At 36.2% G+C, this 19,024-nt stretch overlaps 1 protein-coding gene across 4 annotated transcripts in view; it reads left to right on the forward strand.

The window, feature by feature from the left end:
- GLCCI1 (glucocorticoid induced 1) overlaps positions 1-17,452 on the forward strand; it is a 56,430-nt gene extending 38,978 nt beyond the window's left edge. For 2 of the 4 annotated variants that reach the window (XM_068674027.1, XM_068674028.1), the window contains exons 5-8: positions 446-598; positions 7,200-7,410; positions 13,283-13,403; positions 14,466-17,452. In XM_068674027.1, the coding sequence (XP_068530128.1) occupies positions 446-598; positions 7,200-7,410; positions 13,283-13,403; positions 14,466-14,814 (834 nt within the window). In that variant the 3' untranslated portion in view covers positions 14,815-17,452. The remainder of the gene's footprint in view (positions 1-445; positions 599-7,199; positions 7,411-13,282; positions 13,404-14,465) is intronic. The other 2 variants (XM_068674029.1, XM_068674030.1) reach the window with 1 other exon arrangement.
- Positions 17,453-19,024: the final 1,572 nt, after the last annotated feature.

The following is a 19,024-nucleotide window of genomic DNA, read 5'->3' on the forward strand; positions in this document are numbered from 1 at the left end:
AAATGTTAGAAGCTAATGAAATTAGAGGTTGAGAATGAATACTTTATTTTTCATTTACTAAAGCCAACGAAGTGCATTAAGTGAATATTTCAATTGAGTGGTTAAGGTTCAGGAATGTTGGGAAATGCCTTTTAGATCACAGTTAAAACCATCCACATCCCCGTATTGTGTATTCTGCAGTCTATAAGTCTGAAAAGTACATATACTTGCCTACCTACTGATAAGTAAGGTAGTAGAAAGATTTTATTATAGAATTGTAATGAGTTAAGTAGAGGTGTTTTTAGTGGCTTTTGATTTATGCAGGCATTTTTTAGTTAAATTTGACAAAGATGATCTACATAGCAAATAATACATGGTTTCTTACTTTACCTGCTTTAGTGCTGATCTCAGACTTCTGTTTTATTCCATTTTCCAACTTCAAATCATGTGGCTCTCTACCTTCTAGGCTTCTATTTCCAGATCAGTCCCTATGCCACTGTCAAACATTTCAGTGCCAAAATCAACTGTTTCACGTGTGCCGTGTAATGTAGAAGGAATAAGCCCTGAACTGGAAAAAGTATTCATTAAGGAAAACAGTGGAAAAGAAGAGGTATCCAAGGTAAGCTTATATTAACGTGCTCATAGTTGTTTTTTTTCTTTGTAACCTATAAACACGTGGGAAAACTTCCTCGTGGCTGAAACTACAAATAATTTTCTTCACAGACATTGTTTGAAAATTGTTTAAATAATTTTTATTTTTAAAAGGGCTATTTTTAAAGGGCCCAGTATTTTTAAAGGGCTACTTAGAATGCCCTTCCTATGAAGAACTTGAAAGTTTTTGTGAGAAATATAAGTGCTCAAAAACTTAGATACTTTAGGCTACAGTACTAAGAAGGGACAGATTAATTTATTTTCTTCTATTTATTTGTTGTTTTTTTTTTTAGGCAAGACTTAAGTTTCCTGTGCTCTGCTCAGCTTTTTGGTTTTAATACTTTTCTTCCATAAACCAAATATGAACTGTTTTTACTTCCTAAACAAACTGATCTCTTGTGGGAGATCTCTGTATGGGAAATATAATCTAAGGAGCATTGGAATTCTCATTGAAGAGTGTTGCAGTGCTTAGATGACACTTAAAATGTGAAATACTTAGTTTACAGCCACTCATTTCTAAATAACCAATGAAACTTTGCTGTGGTATCAACAACTGCTGTTTTTTTATCTTCTGTAAATTGTAGGTTCTGTTCTTGTGAATGGTCCTCTAATAGCAATTCAGTGCACAAATCAAGCTATAAAACTTTAATCGGAGGGTTAAGATTCCAAAACCTGGTATTTGTATTTCTTTATTATGGCAATAAACTTAAAAAGCTTTGGAATATTCTTGGCTTCTCCAGAGATGTAGATGTGTTCTGTCATTAAGAATAAAATACTGTAGTAGTAAATGTTTTATGCTAGGTTGCCTTTCCCAAAGCTGTCTCATCCCTTTAGAAGGGTCTGTGTTGGGATAGAGAATAAAGGGGGGGAAAAAAAAAAGAAAACTGAAACCAAAACAAAAAGCCCAAATCAATAAACCTTGTTGCCATCTCCAAAGAGAGTATAAAAAGGTGTATTATAGTGCCACTACTGATGTTGCTATGGCTAGGGTTGTTATCTCTTATGGTTAGAGGACGTTTCATTTATTTATCAGACAAATCATCTTCGTAAATGTTGTCCTTGGGCTTTAACAGCTTATTACTTTGGATGCAGAACTCAGTCTCATAAGTTACTGAATGTACTGGCTCTGGTCCAGCCAAACAGTTAAGCACATACTTAAGTGCATTGTTGGATTGAGGCCAGAGGTGCTCAGCAGTTTACGCAACCAAGGCAATAGTGAACCCTTCGTCCAAACATCTAGTTGGGGAGAGTCTTCAGGCACAAAAGGAGGTCATAAATTAGACATTGCCCTTGAAGTCAAGTCCATCTATGTGGGCAGAGGGCTGTTTCCTGTTACATAACTGTTAATTTCTGTCAGATCTCTTCTGGTGGGACCTAAAGAGGGACTACTAGCACTGTCTTTGAGCTTATTAGATTTCATTGCTTACTTATGGAAGATCATAATAAGAGTAATTTACTGAATCTCACCGCTGGTGAACTTTCTCCTAATGCAGCAATTTAGCTTCTTTTTTAGCCTGGGGGAGTTGGGGCAGCTGGGTTAAAGGTTAGGAATTACTGAACAAAAGATAAACCATAGGAAACCAAAATTCATTAGTTTCACTGCTGGTGAAACAATTTGTTTTTCTTACAATTTTCTGCCATTCTTTTCAGTAACATTCTATTTAAAAATGTAACAACCAAAAGCAATTGGTTGCTTTGGGTGATGTGTGAATGATAAGCATTTTAACAGGCTTGTTTGTAAGATTGGTGGGCAACCAGAGCTTTTCTGGTTTCTTTTAACCTGTTTCCAAGCATACTTCCTGTTTCAGTGCATGTTTAAAACTTAATATGTCAGGAAAGATTTTTTTTTTTTTTGGGGGGGGGGAGATACAATTTACAAAAAACACAGAAGAATGATTACCTTTGTTTTTTAGATGCAGTTCCTTATCTAAAATTTAATTCAGATTTAGATGGTATATGAATAGCTTTCTGATTTCTTCCATTTCCTTTCAATAAATGCATTTTTCTTAAGTTAAAACAAAATGCATTTTAGTTCTGTTAACTTTTAAAATTTTAGTTTAGTTTTCTTGAACTTTTTTTTGTTGCTTATTTATTCAATATAAATGTGTGAATTTTGGAGCAAACTGTTCCTTAGTTCATCGCCTCAAAAGGGGACTAGGTGATGCATAGGACAAAAATAAGTTTGTGGTTAAAGTAGACCTACTTTATGGATATTACTTGAATTACTTTTTTAATTTAGTTCCTAGTTAAAATTGGAAACTAGTGAAACTTTCCTTTCATGTTCACACTTTCCTGCGTAGTCTTTGGATACACAAATCAGTTTCATTTATTTTTAGATTTTTTTATTTTGTAGGGTATGATATTCTGTACTTTGTTTTCCTTTTTGCTGACTTCAATTTTGGTCATCCTACATCATAAAAAAAGTATAAATTGATCTGGAATATATTTTCTGTCATATCTTTTGCTGACTTAGTTATATGAATTCTTTGGAAACTTTTTTGCCTTTTTCCTACAATCTTCTAGAGATAAAAGTAATTTTACTTCTAGAAGGGTAATTGTAGAGAGAGTAGCCATGTTGTTTTTGTGCTTCACAAAGATAACGGATGATACAGTAATGTCATTAGCTTTTTCTTTTTCTTTTAATAATCTAATTTAGTATGAAGTTTAGTAATACATGGGCAAAACATTCCAAGCATTTCTTCCTTTTCAGTTTGGCCATATATGTATATATTTTTTCAGATCATCCCTCTTGCTTAGTCAGCTGCAGGCATTTTCATTTTCCTTTCATAAAAACAGAGTTAGAGCTGGCATTTTTTTAGTCCCTTTTTAATAGCATCTTTCTCTTCAGGTTTACTAATAAATGTTATTTCATCTTCTAACGCATTTATTCAAAGATCTGGGATATATTTTCCTTCCTGCTTTATAATTTGGTGACTAGCTTTCCAGGAAATTATAGTTCTGATTCCCTCTTACGATTTGTAGTGGGACACCTTTCTTGTGTAGTTGTGACTGGTTTTTATTCTTTGTCCTGTTGTGATTCTACTATGTCTACAAATGTTGGGGACTTTGGAACAGTAAGATGATGGGCTTACTGTATTTAGAAGCTCCCTGTTAGAATACACTGTGAAACTAGTGAAACATGCCCTGCACTTGGAGGCCTACATGTTCACAGGTCTCTTATTAGGAAAAATAGGAAAAATATTACCTCATCTATTTTTCAAATATACAAAAGAAATGAGAAATGAAGCAGTTCTGACCAAATGTCATGCAATAAATGTTAAACTGATTCATGTGTTTCTTGTTTAATTTCTAATGCCTCTGGAAGTAGGTAGTAAAATTCTTTTTATATACCTATCAAAAAACTCGGTCCTATAATAAAATGATTGTTTTGCTAATTTGAGCAGAAGCAGACTATCTTTACCTTTATCTGAAAGGTCTTTTTTCCCCTCTCCATGTGTTTGTTGCCAGGAGCAAGTCTCTTCAAGATACATGATGTCTTTTTGCATTTGCACCCTGTCTAATGCACTGATGACTGCATTTACGCTAGAAGGCAGAACCACTTTCCCATATCTACCTTTGTTGTTCCAGTTTAGAGAATAGTTTCTATATCAGAAGCATTAAATACTCTGCTCTGAAGAAGTTGCCTCCCAAATAGATGACGGGCTTGTGAAGAACAGATTATTTTTAAGGCTCCCACTGGTATATTATAGTAGCATTCCTGATGCTACTATGGAGGGTGGCTTTAATTTTTTCAAGCAGAAATATTGATACTGGAAAAAAAAGTGAATTTTAACAGTGTATTAAGAAATGCATGCTGTTGTCAAATCGATGGTTTCCATACCTTTGCAGGGAGTTATGAGGATAGTATATAATGTCCAAGAACGTACTGTCCCATAGTGGTTGACTGGTGTCTTGTCGGAATGCATTTGGCATAAAGTTAGTACATGACTGGAGTCTTTTACAAAAAAAAAATACAGTATACAGAATGCAGTAATTTCCAGTCATTTTCCATGCATTGAGCATTATGAAAACTAATAACAGCTGTACTGAATTAGCTACCCTATTTCTTGTGCTTTAATGTTGTGAGGGCTTCAGTTTTTAGAATATTTTAGGAATGACTCATGGAAAGTAACCAGTATTTTTTTTTATGTTGATCAGGTTTGATTCATAAGTTTTAAGAAGTGGAATAGTATCTAGCTGATATTTTCATGAAGGGTTTTGCTCTTGTCAAAACCTGGATTCAGTGTGAAGGGGAAGAAATACACAGAAGCACAATAATCTGAAATACTTGTAGGTGCTTTCTACGTGTTAAGTTATTCTACTTGGAAAGAGTGATAAATATTCAGCTTTTTCCACTTGTATATAGAGGCATACTTGAAAATACAGATTACTCTCTATACCTTAAGTTTTAATTCAGTGGAGGCTGAAGTAAGTGATTTGGAATATACTTCCTGACTACATAAGACCACGCTGTTTCTACAGGTGTGGAAGAACGTCTGTGTTATACCGAAGTCCTGAATTATGTGCCTAACTTTTTTTTTTCCTGCCTGGAATCCTTGGTTTACCTGTTATGTAGAGTGTGTGCACTTAATGAGTAGCTGTTCAATGTTTTTGTTTTCTCCCTGTTAGATGTGTCCTAATGCTCACTATTAAACCTTGCTTCAAAGTCAAAAATCTGTATTTCTTCCTTGGTTTTTGTTTCTATGTAATAGTGTCTCTGAAATATCGTTCTCTTTTCATCTCACCTGTGTGAGAAGGATGATATCTGCACTTTATGGATGGAGAAACACAAATCCATCAGGCTTCTTCTATAATGTGATTCTTCAGGTAATTCAGGGTACTGAATTGTATTTTCAGAGTTTAAAGTGCAGCTCCCGTGGTTTCCTTCTGCATCTGTGAATGAGGAAGACTTGTGCCGACCCGGTCCTATACAGACTGGGCTCCCATAAAAGAGAAGGGTTGCTTCAGATGACTTCCTGGCATCTTGTAAAATTTTTGTGAGAGACGGAGATAGAATGCTGTTCTACATGGCAGTTATTTTTTGGTTATGTTAATTGCAAGACTGTTTCCTTTCTACAGCTTCAGTCTTGTTTTCTACCTCTCCTCGGTCTGTGTAACAAATGATATAATGCTTTAGGTCTATCTTGTGCATTGAATGAGTCATGGCCTGTTGGGGGTGATGGGAAGAGCAACACGTAGTCGTGTTGTAACGCATATGCAATGTGAGCAGGAACTGTTGGAACAGACTACGCAGCCTTGTCCAAACTTCTGAGCACTTGATGTAGCAACTGTAATGTTCTCTTTATAGCGTGTTACTTTGCTTTTAAATGAAATGTGAAATGCTGTTAACTGGAAGGCTCATAAGAAGGGAAGGCTCCTCTGACTTTACTGTGTCTGCCTCTTTGTGTAGTATGGGGTGGTTTTCTGGACAGACTATTGCTGAAGAGAGGAGAATGTGATACTTGGACAGTGTACTCTTGTGAAATATTTGGGCTGAATTTTAAGCTCTAGAATGGGCTGTTCTGATTTTGGCATGAATGGAAAAAAAGAAAACAATAAAATAAAAATCTTCACTTGACGTGAAAAGGAAAAAAGGATTCTTGCAGCTAGAACATTTAATCTGTTCTCTATGGCTTGAATAAAATCCTCACTGAAGTGAGGATAAAACTATTATTTTAAATCTTGGAGGTATTTTTTACCCCTTCACTTTTAACTGGAACTCTAATACTCTTTCTTTCAAAAAAAAAAAAAAAAAATAGTGCTGTCTTCATGATAAAACTAATTTTCCCACAGGGAGCAAGAAGTAGGGTGTACCAACCTACTACAGTGAACATGTCTGTGCAGTATGTTGCAGACTAGGATGCAAGATCACTCTTGCCAGTGCCAACTAGACTGCTGTGAGCAGGCACTGCTTGCTATCTTAGGTTCAGAACAAAGCTGGTGAACCTTATATAAGCTTGTACTTCTGCTTAGTTCTCAGTTTATCAGAGGTTGCCTACGAAAGTGAAGGATGAAGAGTACAGGTGTGTTAGAGGATTATTGCCTACTAGCAAAGCTTGAATAGTTTAATTTGTAACAGTAATTCAGTTTGTTATGGCAATAACATGCTGTTGTATTTTGTTTTCTGCTTTTTGTTTTATCCAAATGTGGTATCAGAGTACTTGTTTTTGCTTTGTAACAAGTGACCTGTATTGAAGATTGTACTACTAAGTACAATTACGTACAAGGCCTATTTGTCAAGTGTGTGTGAGGGAAGTTGCTTCCTGAAATACCTGTTTTAGCATTTTTCTGATAACACTACTGTGTGTAGATAAATATTGAAGTGTGTTCTATTGTTAACTTTGCATAAGAGGATATAGTTGGCTGGGAACATCTGCATATTATCCCAGCATTGAGCATAATTTATGTTAGTTGTGTCCATTTTACATTACATTAATGTTCTTTCAAACCTGATTTGTTTGCTGTTCTTAAGGCCTTGCCTTATTGCTTCAGCTATGAGTGCTGCAGGCTGACATTACTTGGAAGTTGGATCTTTTCTCTGTAACCTGAATTGCTTCTTTTTCTTGCAGCCTTTGGATATCCCCGATGGTCGAAGGGCCCCGTTACCTGCTCACTATCGTAGTAGTAGTACACGAAGCATTGACACTCAGACTCCATCTGTCCAGGAGCGCAGCAGCAGCTGCAGCAGTCATTCACCATGTGTCTCTCCCTTTTGCCCTCCTGAATCTCAGGATGGGAGTCCTTGCTCAACAGAAGATTTACTCTATGACCGTGATAAAGGTGAGAGTAGAATGGCCTGCCTTTACCTATGGGAGGCATGTGATGTCCTGCTTTTACAACTACCTTCATTTTACTCATTACATCAGTTTTTGTTTTGTTTGATTGTTGTGGAGGGACTGAAGATTTATCTTAAAATTGGTTTTGTTTGTTTACATATCTTTTTCCCTCTTGTTTGTGAAACTTCACAAACATCTTCCATAAATATGTCAGAGGAGCACAGCAAACAGCCTTAACTATTTATGAAGATTCTAACGTGAAGAATTCAGATTGTAACATGTTTCTGTTTAAAAAAGGTTTCAAGAAGGTTTGTGTATGTAGGATTGTGATGTATGCTCATCATGGGTGAGTTACTTGCTGATCAAAACAGTGATGAATTTTTGGACTGCTTTAAAAGTACTCTGCTTCTGAACTCATCCCACTTGAAGCTGTTTGGTGAAGAACTCGAATATGAGTTTGAATAATCTGATGGAGAGTAATTATCTGTCACAACCCAAAATTTCTGAATAATTTCTGTTTATATGTCAATATTCTGCATTTTTTCTAAGTCTGTAAAAAGTAGTTTAGTATTGTAGAAGGAGTAAATTGGAGTTCGAGTAATTAAAGGGTAATTCACAGACAGGACACAGTATGAAAATAGAAGCAGTAGCGTAAAAAAACTGGACAATTCTATTTATTAATGAAATGATTGGGATTTGGATGGCTAGACTTGAATCTTTTTATCAACTGCAAATATGGCCCTCTGTTTGGAGGGATGCATTTGGAAGAAATGTGGAAGCTAAGAGTATATTTCACATGAGATGAAAACTAAGATTTTGATTTGGCAACAATTTACTGATTAGCTAAAGGCAGCAGTGTTTTGATGTTATGAGTAAGATTGAAGCTTTGTTTGTAAATATTCTGTTTTAATCATTTTTAAAATAATTTTAATTCTATGTAATCTAAAAGCAGTAAGATTGGGGCAGAAAAAATTACACTTCGTTTCCAAAAAGTATTGCTTTTCCCTCCTAGATTTAAAAGTAAATAGTAGAAAGCAAATCCACCAGCCCAAATCCTGCACTGGGGGTGTGCGTGTAAGTTAACCACATGAAAGTAAAAGTCTTAGCACAGCATAATAGGTGGCCATGTTCCAAAAATAACATGGATATCATCTCCCCCCACCACATACTACTTTCACTACTTTCCTGTCTTAGAGTAGTTGTGTGAGTTGCAATTTGTCAAGACTGAATCACGATATAGATATCCACTAAAGTACTGGCAGACAAGGAAATATCTTGACAGGTAATTTGTTCGTATATGTTCTGAAAACTTGTATGATAAAAAGCAAGGAAATGGAAAGAATCATCCCTTTTACAGTTAGTACTTAATTTAATTATCACAATAACTGGAAATTTTTGGTGTTTTTTATTGGTAGTAAGTAAAGACAGTTTGAAATACTGCATTTAACTTAATGATTTTCAAGGGTTTTATCTTCTATCTAGGATGTTTTTGAACAGCTAATTGGAGTAAAATTTATTGTTGAACTTCATAAGGAGAGGATATTTATTTGTAGTTTTCAATCTTGAGGCTGGCTTTAATGTTAGGTTTGTATTAAAAGCCTGTTTTAGTAGTGGTATATAGGTGATTGTGATAAATGAGCAGCTTTGTAGACTTTAACATGATTGCATTTTTAAATTAAAAATTTATTATACCACATTCATGAAAAATACAATCTTGAATTGCTCATTGCAACTTTGTTCTTTATGGGCAAGATAGAAACTAGAAAAACATGTAGCAGTTTCCCAAGAAAAAGTAACTTGTTCAGAGGTTGTAAAAGTTCATTGGTAGCCAGATAGGTGCCATTTACGCTCAGATCATTGAGGTCACGCAGGTTGGTTGTTCTGAATAAGAATGTTATCAAAATAGAATAAAATACAAATGACAGATATAAATTACCAAATTATAAATGAGGGATATAGGTAGAAATTATGAAGAAATAGCGAAATTTGAGAGAAAGTTTCTTAACATCTGTACTGATGTGAACTACTTTTTTAAAAACACATTTTTTGCACGTTCATTTTAAAGTGATGCTGGAATACAACTTCGGCAAGTTTTCTACAAAACCTTTCAATTTTGAAAAATGTATTTCCACATATAACCATGTGTAGACATCTTAAACCCAAGATTTTCTGTTACTTTTCTCAAGTTGGAGTTTTATGTTCCTTTTCTGCTGGAATAATTTAGATTTACCATTAAAATTACCAGTTTTATAAATGCTCCTGAGTGTTTCTGAATAGGAAATGAAGGTTAGTAGTTTGAGACTCATAAGCAGTGCAAGGAGCCAGCACTCGTACAGACACAGCACTGCTTTACATTTCTAAAGCATCTTTTATTTCTTGTGCAAAGCTGTGCTTTGGCCTGAGGCCCTCACAGCTGCTCTTCGGACTGTATCAGCTGTTTGGTTTACTTTTTTGCAAGGAGCTGCTAAATCTATTGAATTTTTCGAAAGAAAGTGAATGCTAAATTTCAGAGAAGGATCACAACCCTTGTCTAAATAAGAGTAGTGGTACTAAATAGTATAAATTGGAGCAGAGAAGGAAGGGTGGGAAGGTATTTTCATGGCACCTGGCTTTTATGATTTTGTTTTCAAATATCAGCCTACTGCAAGATAAGTGTAATGCCTTGCTGCATTAAAGCTACTGGTTTCAGTAGATCTGTTTTATGATACTCTGCTCCTTGAGACTAAAATTTTAGAGTGCCATGTAGCATACTTAGTAACTGTGACAGAGGTGAAATTCAAAGCCATCCTAATATAGAAGATGAAATGATTTTTTTTCGTATGAAAATAGTGTAACCTGTTTTTCAGGGATTTTGATTTAGGTGCTTCTGCGTAGGATTGTGTATTCCTGCTGTTGCTAGCGGGCTGTAACAAGCAGTGTATTCATGAAGATGCTATCTCTTGGACTGGAGATATTTTTTTTAACTTCTGGGCATCTGATTCATAGTTTTAAAAATTAAAATTGTATGAGAAGTCTTTGGGCAGTCTTTAAAAAAAAAAAGAAAAACAAAGGCATTTTTGAGCTTGGAAAATCCTTTTGAACCTATCAGACCAGATCCCAAGGTTCACTGACAGTTTCTTGTTTCATTTAAGTTGTGTCACTCAAAATAAATTGTTCTACGGGTTCTCTTAATCTTTCTTTTCTGTTATTATAATATATGCAAGCTAAAGTTGTGGTGTTAAATATTTTGGTTAAAATAATATTGTTTAGTGTTTAATTACAATTTCAAACATTTTCTAGATAATGGACTGTCCGTTTTAAATATTTATATTCAGAAATTTTGTGTAATAAGGCTCCATATTGTCTTCAGCACAGTTATGGTAACAAAGCTCGCTTTAGAGGTTACATCTGTTAATCTTCAATCATTGTCATCATAATGAAATTTGATTAGTTTGTTGAAATATGCCAGCAGAGCACACCCTACTGGTGGGAGCCTGGAAGATGCAGATGACAGCATGCATTACAGTCTCTGAGAAAGTAAAATAAATAAATAAATCATGTGAAAATACAATTGTTTGAGAATTGCATTTGCAGTGTCGTTAAGGATTAATGATGTTACAGTTCAGCACTTAAGACCTTACAGGATACACACCTACAGACTGGCTTAAGCCACAGACTTCCTCTTATCACTTCAGCTAATGATCTGTTCTTCTCAGGACCCTTCCGTTCTAACTCTGTTGCTGTACGTGTAGAACTAACACTAAGCTTATATGTTTCAGCCTCCTAGTAACCCTCATGTATTTTTCAAATGTTCGTGTGATGTGTTTGGTCAAAATTAAAAGCTAAGAATTTAGTAAGCTTTAGAAGCTCAGGGAGGCGAAGGGAGGAACAGATGAGTTAAATTATATTGTATATTTTTTCCATGTTTAACAGCTGTCCTGTATAGAAAGTTTCAGCCAAACAGGGCTAAATAAACCAAAAACTTTATTGAAAACTGTACTGGCTAGACAACACACTGAATCTTCCAAGAACTGACTTAACTTTGAATGCAGTTTGATTCTTTCCTTGGATGTACTTCCACAGTTTTCCAGTATTCACTGGAATGAACAGTAGCTCATTTTACATTTCAGAGTTCTTAAATAGAAACTTGGATCTTCAATTTTAAATATTAGAAGAAGGAAACAAACTGTCTGGGTTCTGTTAATGATTTCTGTGTTTGCAATGAGCTGTGTGGGCCAACAGTGGATAGATTCCAAAAGACCATCGTGTGCTCAGCTTGACAAATATCTGTATTGTCTCTAGGCTTTTTCTGCCTTCATACAGTTAACACCGAAAATTCTGTAAATAACAAGTCTGTGTTCACTATAGAGCAGGAAAGAGCAGAATAATCAATATACTACTGAGGTCCACTTCAACCATTTTCTCATATCTTTCATAGTAAAAAAAAAAAAAGTGACATTTGAGTTGATTTGTCTTGTAAAGGAAGCACTGATATTTCAAAACCTCTAATGATAAACCTCTAATGATCAGCCTCTATATTTGAGTCGTGCTTATACAAGTGTTTATGTAGTTACTGTTTGCAGGCTCTTAAAGAAAACCTTATATGCTTCAGTTATTCTGGACTATAATGCTTGAAGCTTTGGTTGGTTTTCCACTGTTGCCTGAAAGGCACACATGAACAGCAGCAGAATAAACAAAGGTATCTGAGATAAAAATGCTAGGATATCCCAGTCTGGTGGAAAAACTTGAAAGGAGCTAAAGCAGGAGCTGTTAGCTCTCTTCAAGTTACGTTCACTTGTAAGTTGGTGGATCCTTTACAATCCTGCCTTTTCGACTCATTTTAATTATAAACCCAAGCACAGAATATGGAGCTACTAATATTAGCCTGAGATAGCTGTTGCTCTTTGAAAAAGTAGAAGCCACTGCAGAAAGCTAAATTTCTGTAATCATTTTTGTACATACTTTATCTTAATGCATTGAATGTTCTGTTTTCAAGATGAAGGGAAGGGTGGTTCACTTTCTGTTTAAAGCGAACCCTTTTGTGGTCTTAGTCTGTCAAACTTTTGTTCTTCTGATGCTACCAGAGTTGTCTTATCTCAGATTTGCCAAGGAGTACAATGAAGTCTACCTGCTGTGGAGTCTGTCTTGTATCCTAGGTGTTTATGTCTTCAGTTCTAAGTTTGTCTGGTAATCATCTGTAAAAATAAAAAAATAAAAAAAAAAATACACAGGCAGCTAGAGTCCTGAAGAATACCTAGATCATATAGTTAGTACTGAGGACAGAATTGAATTATGAAAGTTTTTACTCTGGATACTAAAACAACTAAATTGTGAACCCAATAAGGTAGAAGATTGCAACGATGAGATATAAGTACCTGTATTACAAATGTGTTTTGTTTCTTTGCAAATTCTGAACTGTTCATGAGACTTATGAGGTCAATGTTCCCGTGAATTGTTTTAACATACGATGTGCTGTATACACACACTTTCAATAACTGTGTTTATACAGTGAAAAGGCATATTATCATTACCACTCATAATTCTTCTGCATGTGTTATGCATATTACCTTGTTTATTTATGTTTTTTGAATTACATAATAAAGAGTTTGTTTCCAGGATCACAGCTCTGCTTTGTTCCAGTTGCAGAGTTCTGAATGAAAATACCCTCCTGCTATGTGTTGTTTGTTATGTGATAGATTATTGCTGCACTGAAGCTTTTATTTAGAAGAAATGTGCTATACAAGGGTGTTAGAAATAGTCTGCAATAAAGGAAGCATTGTGGTAGAAGCAAACCAGCATAGTGGCTAAATTGTGAAAAAAAGGCATCTTGTTTGGAAGTCGAATTTAATTAAAAAGCACTCTCAATCTCTAGTAATATAACTGCTTTAAATTTTCAGACAGTGGGAGTAGCTCACCGTTGCCCAAGTATGCCTCATCTCCCAAACCAAACAACAGCTACATGTTCAAACGAGAGCCCCCAGAGGGATGTGAGCGAGTGAAGGTCTTTGAGGAAATGTCGTAAGTAATGCCTTTTATATCAGCTGGTATCTGCAAAGCAGTAAACCTGTTTACTGAGCCTATTCAACTGCAGATGAATAAACTATTCCAGCTGATGGGTTTTTCAGGAGCAAACTATTCTTAAGAGTTTGCACAGAAGAGAAATTGAAGTGTTCACGTTGGTTTGAAGAAGAAATGGAGTCTTTTATGCTTGAACTCTTTTTGTGCATTTATAAAAGGCAACAAAAATCCAAGCAGAAAAGCTAAGGTACATTTGATTTCCTAAGCATTTATAAACCTCTTTCCATATATTTTTATGAACTTTGTAAATATTTGTGGCTTAAAACAAAAACTCCCCGTGTTATTTTTTATCAATTCAATCATAGGTTACATTTTGATGTGTATAAAGCATATAAAATGGAATGGAACCTATGTGAAGTGTTGGTAGGCGGTATATTTAATGGCAAACTTTGCTCAACAGCAGAACTATTGAGCAAGAAGTCAGAAATTGAACTGTTGGATGTTTTTTTCCCTAGACTCAGCAGTATTTGAGCACATGCTGTTGAGGTTGCATGCTTAGCTCCTGTGGATGAAAGCATTAAGGAAGGGATGGTTCTTGCTCTTAATAGCATTCGTTGCCTGCTGGATGGTGAAGGAGCAATGTTGGGTTGTGGAGGAAGCCTCCAAAGAAATTATGGAATATGGGAAAGGAGAGGTTTATTTCATGGAGTTTCTCAAAGGGAATTAATGTGACTGTGCGTTGTCGCTGCAGTGTTATTATTAAAGAAAGATTTGGGTCATTCCAAATTACCATGGCATTTTTTCATGTGCATATGTAGTGCAGACTTTTTTCTTGCTGGAAGTTGCATGTTTATCCAGTAACGGTCAAGTCATTTTTGTGACGGCACTATTTTTCATGCTGTGGATCAGTTAGCTGACTACCAATATGGAAGATGTTTGCCCCTCTGTCCAATTAATCCCATTCCTTGTCATTCACATTTTAGCAATTTGTAGAACCACAAAGTTTGTGACACACAAAACCACCTTCATTGGCCAGGTATATAATCTTCTTTCTTGTTGTAGGTCTCGTCAGCCTGTCTCAACCCCTCTCTTTTCATGTCCTGACAAAAACAAGGTTAACTTCATCCCAACCGGATCAGCTTTCTGTCCTGTAAAACTTCTGGGCCCCCTACTTCCAGCTTCAGACCTGACGCTGAAGAACTCTCCCAACTCTGGTCAAAGCACAGCTTTGAGTACCCTGACTGTTGAGCAGCTTTCGTCTCGGGTCTCTTTCTCATCTCTGTCAGATGACACCAGCACAATGGACTCTACAGAGGTCTCGGTACAGCAACCATCCCAGCAGCAGCAGCCGCTTTTGCAAGAAATTCAGACTGAAGACCATTCCTCTCCTCAGAGCTACGCGTTAATCTAGACCAAGGTGGAGCAGGCCTCTGCCCCAAAGCAAGGATTGAGGAGATAACGTCTCAGATACATCTGCATGAGGTGGCAACCTTTCAGAACAAAACAGAATACTTAGCAGCATTTGAAAAAATATCTCAACGCTGTTCTTGGCAGGGACAGAATTCATATTCAGCATTTTTTTGTGAGAAAGCAGTAATGCCTGCAAAATCCATATATCATTAAGCGTTTTAAGTGGAGACTATGCATTTCATAGTATGTTTGACCAGATTAGTACTGTGTCCTGTGTTCTGTTTCAAATTCTACAGTATAAATAAGCTCTATATATATAAAAAAAAAAAGTTGCCTGTCTGAATAGAAAATGTCTTGCTGTGTTGTGTCCTATGGAAAATACTGTACTTCAGGATTATGTTTACAATTGATCCAGGTGTTTGTTTCTAACTTCTGTAATACACACAATGCAAAAAAAAAAAAAAAAAAATGGCCACAACAGTTGCACAGTGCCCACCCTATGGCCTAGCTTCAGGTACTTCTCTCGAAGTGTAAACTCAGGTAACTTGGAATGTATATCATATTGGGATATAAAATATTTTACAGCTACAAAGCTAAAGAGGGAACATCACTCTTTTGCCTTTCCTTATTTTATGCATTAATATTTCCTCATTACATTCCACTTTCTTGGAATAAGTGCATTCAGCTCCAGGTGAATGATGACCCTGGACATGGGTGAACATGAGGAGAACCAGCAAATCTGTGATGTATATCACTTTGTCATGTGCTTACAAGTAAAAACAACTGTTGCATTTACTGTCATTTCAATATATGTAAAATGTGGCATTTAAAGGTTTCAGGTGTTGCTCAGTTAATGACTGTTAAACTGTTGCAAATAAAGTGTTCAGTACTAGGCTGTACATGAGAAACATTCCACATTGTGTGTGAGAGGATTTTGAAAGACAAGAATGTTTTTGTTCAAGGACAGAAATTCTTTCAGGTTTCACAGGGGGTGATGGGGATTTCCTCTCATGTTTTTGTTGGCAGTTAAGGATGTGAAATGCTACTGTTACCGTCTAAAAGTCAAATTAATGTTTAGTTTCTCTTTTGGAAATGTTCATTCATTTGCTGGTTGGAACTAGGTTTTCAGATTTTTGTCAAGCAGTGTTAGATGAGCAGCATTTTATTTATATAGTGAGTAATTGTGTTTGGATTGAAGTCCAAAAGTAGCAAGTGGGTGTTTTAAGAGGGGTGGGGAAAACAATAGTTTTAAGTTCGTGTTACGTAATCAAAGCTTCTCCCATAACTTTTGCTTACTTAAGTTGTGTGTGTAAAAGTGTGTTTTCCCCCCTCCTTAAGTATGAATAAAAAAAAATCCTGGTGAAATAATCCTGGTTTTGCAGGCTGGACGCTTTCTCAAAATAGTACATGGCAAGAACGGTTTAGTGGTGCTCTTCTGTTGTACCAGAACAAGAGCACTGCTTTCAGAGATAATTTCCTGTGATACAAAGAGGACCCCAAAGGCAAAATAAACTTGATGTTCTTGCTCCATTGCTTTCAGCTCAGTGGAACTACATTTATGCTGTCTGCTCCTAAGAGAATAAGGCTCACCTTTTCCAGGAATTGAGGAGATTAGTAGCCTGCAGCTACTGAGCATTTAAACTTGCTCCATTATTCTTTTTTTCATCTTTTGAAGATGAGATTGGAGGGGGTGAGAGTGAACCACCAATAACTGCTCACTAAATACATGCTTTCTTTGGAGATAATGCATGGTTTCCTTTTTATTACGGAGGTTTTGTTAATGCTGTCTTACAAGGTGGAATTTGCAGCCTATAAAAGTCACTTTTTTTGGCTCCCCTTGCAGAAAACATAAGGAGAGAGAGGTCTGTCTCTAACCATTTTCATGTGAAAAACCTGCTTGAAACACAACAGCCATCTTTAAACCCTACTAATCTCAGGCCTAGGTGAAAACACTATATTTTATAGATTGAAGATAAAGGGGAGAAAATACTCATGATGTAAGTATCAATTCCTTTTAATATTTTTCCTTCTAGATTAACATTGCAGTATGATGACCTTTTTATTCTCTGGTTTTATCCAGATAAGAAATCGTAGTCTCGGTTGTTGGTGTTAGGTTACCAGGGGATACGATGAGTTGTTTTTAGATCAGTGATGAACTCTGTACAATAATTGCAATGCCATTACGTGTTCTTTTTATTTTTTTCCATGAGAAACTAAATATTAATTAAATTGCACATTTGTTCTTAGCAGATTTGAAGGTTTTGAACCAAATGTGTTAAAGCTAATGCTTTGCCATGTAAATTTCCCAGCAGTTGTTTATCTCAATTGTATTCTACATCCAGCTGTAGAAATTTGTCAAATATTGTTTAAAGTTTTGTACATAGTTGTACTGTTATTTCTAGCCACTGTGCTGAACAGTATTCAAGTTATCACACAATATTGCTTTACACAAGGAAGTGTGTGGCTTTTGTTTTGTATTTTTTTTTGGTATAGAAGTTCCTGTGTCTTATTTAAATAAAAACTATAGTTAAAAAAAAATTGTGTGTGGGGGGGAGACAAAAGCAGTGGTTCATTTATTTGTTTTGGAAACTGTGTATGAAACCCCATAGAATGAGATTAAAGTTTAATATTGTTCCAAATTTGCATCTAGAACAGTGTCAACCATCTATCTTTATGACCATTGTGCTACATCTTACCTTCTAATTTTTTCAAAAACATTACATTCTAAGGAGGAAAGAATATATTTTTTAAAAAATTCTATTTTTAGGATATTTAACTATTTAGCTACTTGATAATGAACTTTTTCTTTCCTCGGAACATAGAAAAAACAGGCATTATTGGAAACTGTGCATCCACTGCTGTGTTTGTGGTATGGCTAATTTCAAGTTATCTGTTAGCTTATGAAAGCCATTAGATGTTTCACTATGTGAAACTAAACTAAAACCTTAAAGGATGTGGTATAAATCTACTGACAGTCTTGGTTTCTTGTTGTTTTGTGTGAGTCAAATGATTGTCATTTGACTTGCAAAATAATTCTTTCCAGATGAGGAGGGGGGAGGAGGGAGGAAAAAAGAAGAATAATACTTAAATACATGTAAATCCTCCAGAGTTGGTGTTTACTGAAAAGTACCATGGCAATAACCAGTAAGCATGGTTTAATGCATATTATCCCAGAATCAAAATTTAGGATTTCAGCATCCCAACGATTACAAGGTTTATGTATGACTGTGTTAAAAACATTAACTGAAACTCAAGTGCTGACAGTCTGGAGCTTCAAAGGCTGTAGTATCCTACCCTACTCTGAAAACAGTTGATGCACATCACTCATTTCATCATAAGCTTATATGGCTTACTAAGGAAAGCTTTGCGGCTGTCTTGCCCTCAGAAAGGATTTGGCTGCTGCAGCTTCAGTCTGTCCTGGTGTGGGAAGGCATTTGCTTCTCAAGAATTCCTTCAGCAAAAGCACCTAGCTTACCCTGGAAGGCGTGATATAACTTGTACCATGAATGACTTTTTCTCACCATCCCTGTGACTGCAGGCCCTTGCCTTGTTAGTTTATGGTTGTGGTAACATGCAGCTTTGTAGCTCACTGCGTACATCTTCCTCAGAGAGAGCAATGAAGATGAGCAGCCTAAAAAGAGCTGAGAATAGAGTGGTAATGAAATGGTTTTGCTTTGTGTCCCTGCTTTCATGGAAGGATTTTCCTTGACTTGCATGTTACATTTCCTAGCAGTTCATGGCTCTGGCAGGGGACCCTTTGGGACCCTTTGGAGGCTGTGGAGGAGTGTGTAAAGGGAGCCCTTAAGGATGCTGGGCCAGGGGCAGCAGATAGTGACCTGCTTGTTTTAGGAAGCAGGGTGCTGTCAGGGAAATGATTTATGGCTTCCTGGCAAATCACCTCTTGGGAAGGGCCAGATAGCGGCCCGTGGGTAGAGCCTCAATATCTTCCCAGTATTTAAACATAAGCCTGGGGTAATACAAAATAAACAGAAGAAATGGAATGGATTAGAGATGTCAGCTGATGTTGCAGTTGCAGGCAAAGACCGCCGAGTCTTAGCGAACTCGCTCCGGGCCTTGCTCGGTGATAGCAGGTCGATATGTAGAACTGTTTCTTGAGGTAAAATCCGAGCAGCCTGGAGATGACAGGCGGCCGGTAGGAGTATAAATCAATTACTGCTGTAAAACAGCCTGGCTTGCTCTGCAAAACGCAG

The sequence above is a fragment of the Anas acuta genome, chromosome 2 (genome assembly GCF_963932015.1).
Source record: "Anas acuta chromosome 2, bAnaAcu1.1, whole genome shotgun sequence".
In the NCBI taxonomy this organism is placed as follows: Eukaryota; Metazoa; Chordata; class Aves; order Anseriformes; family Anatidae; genus Anas; species Anas acuta.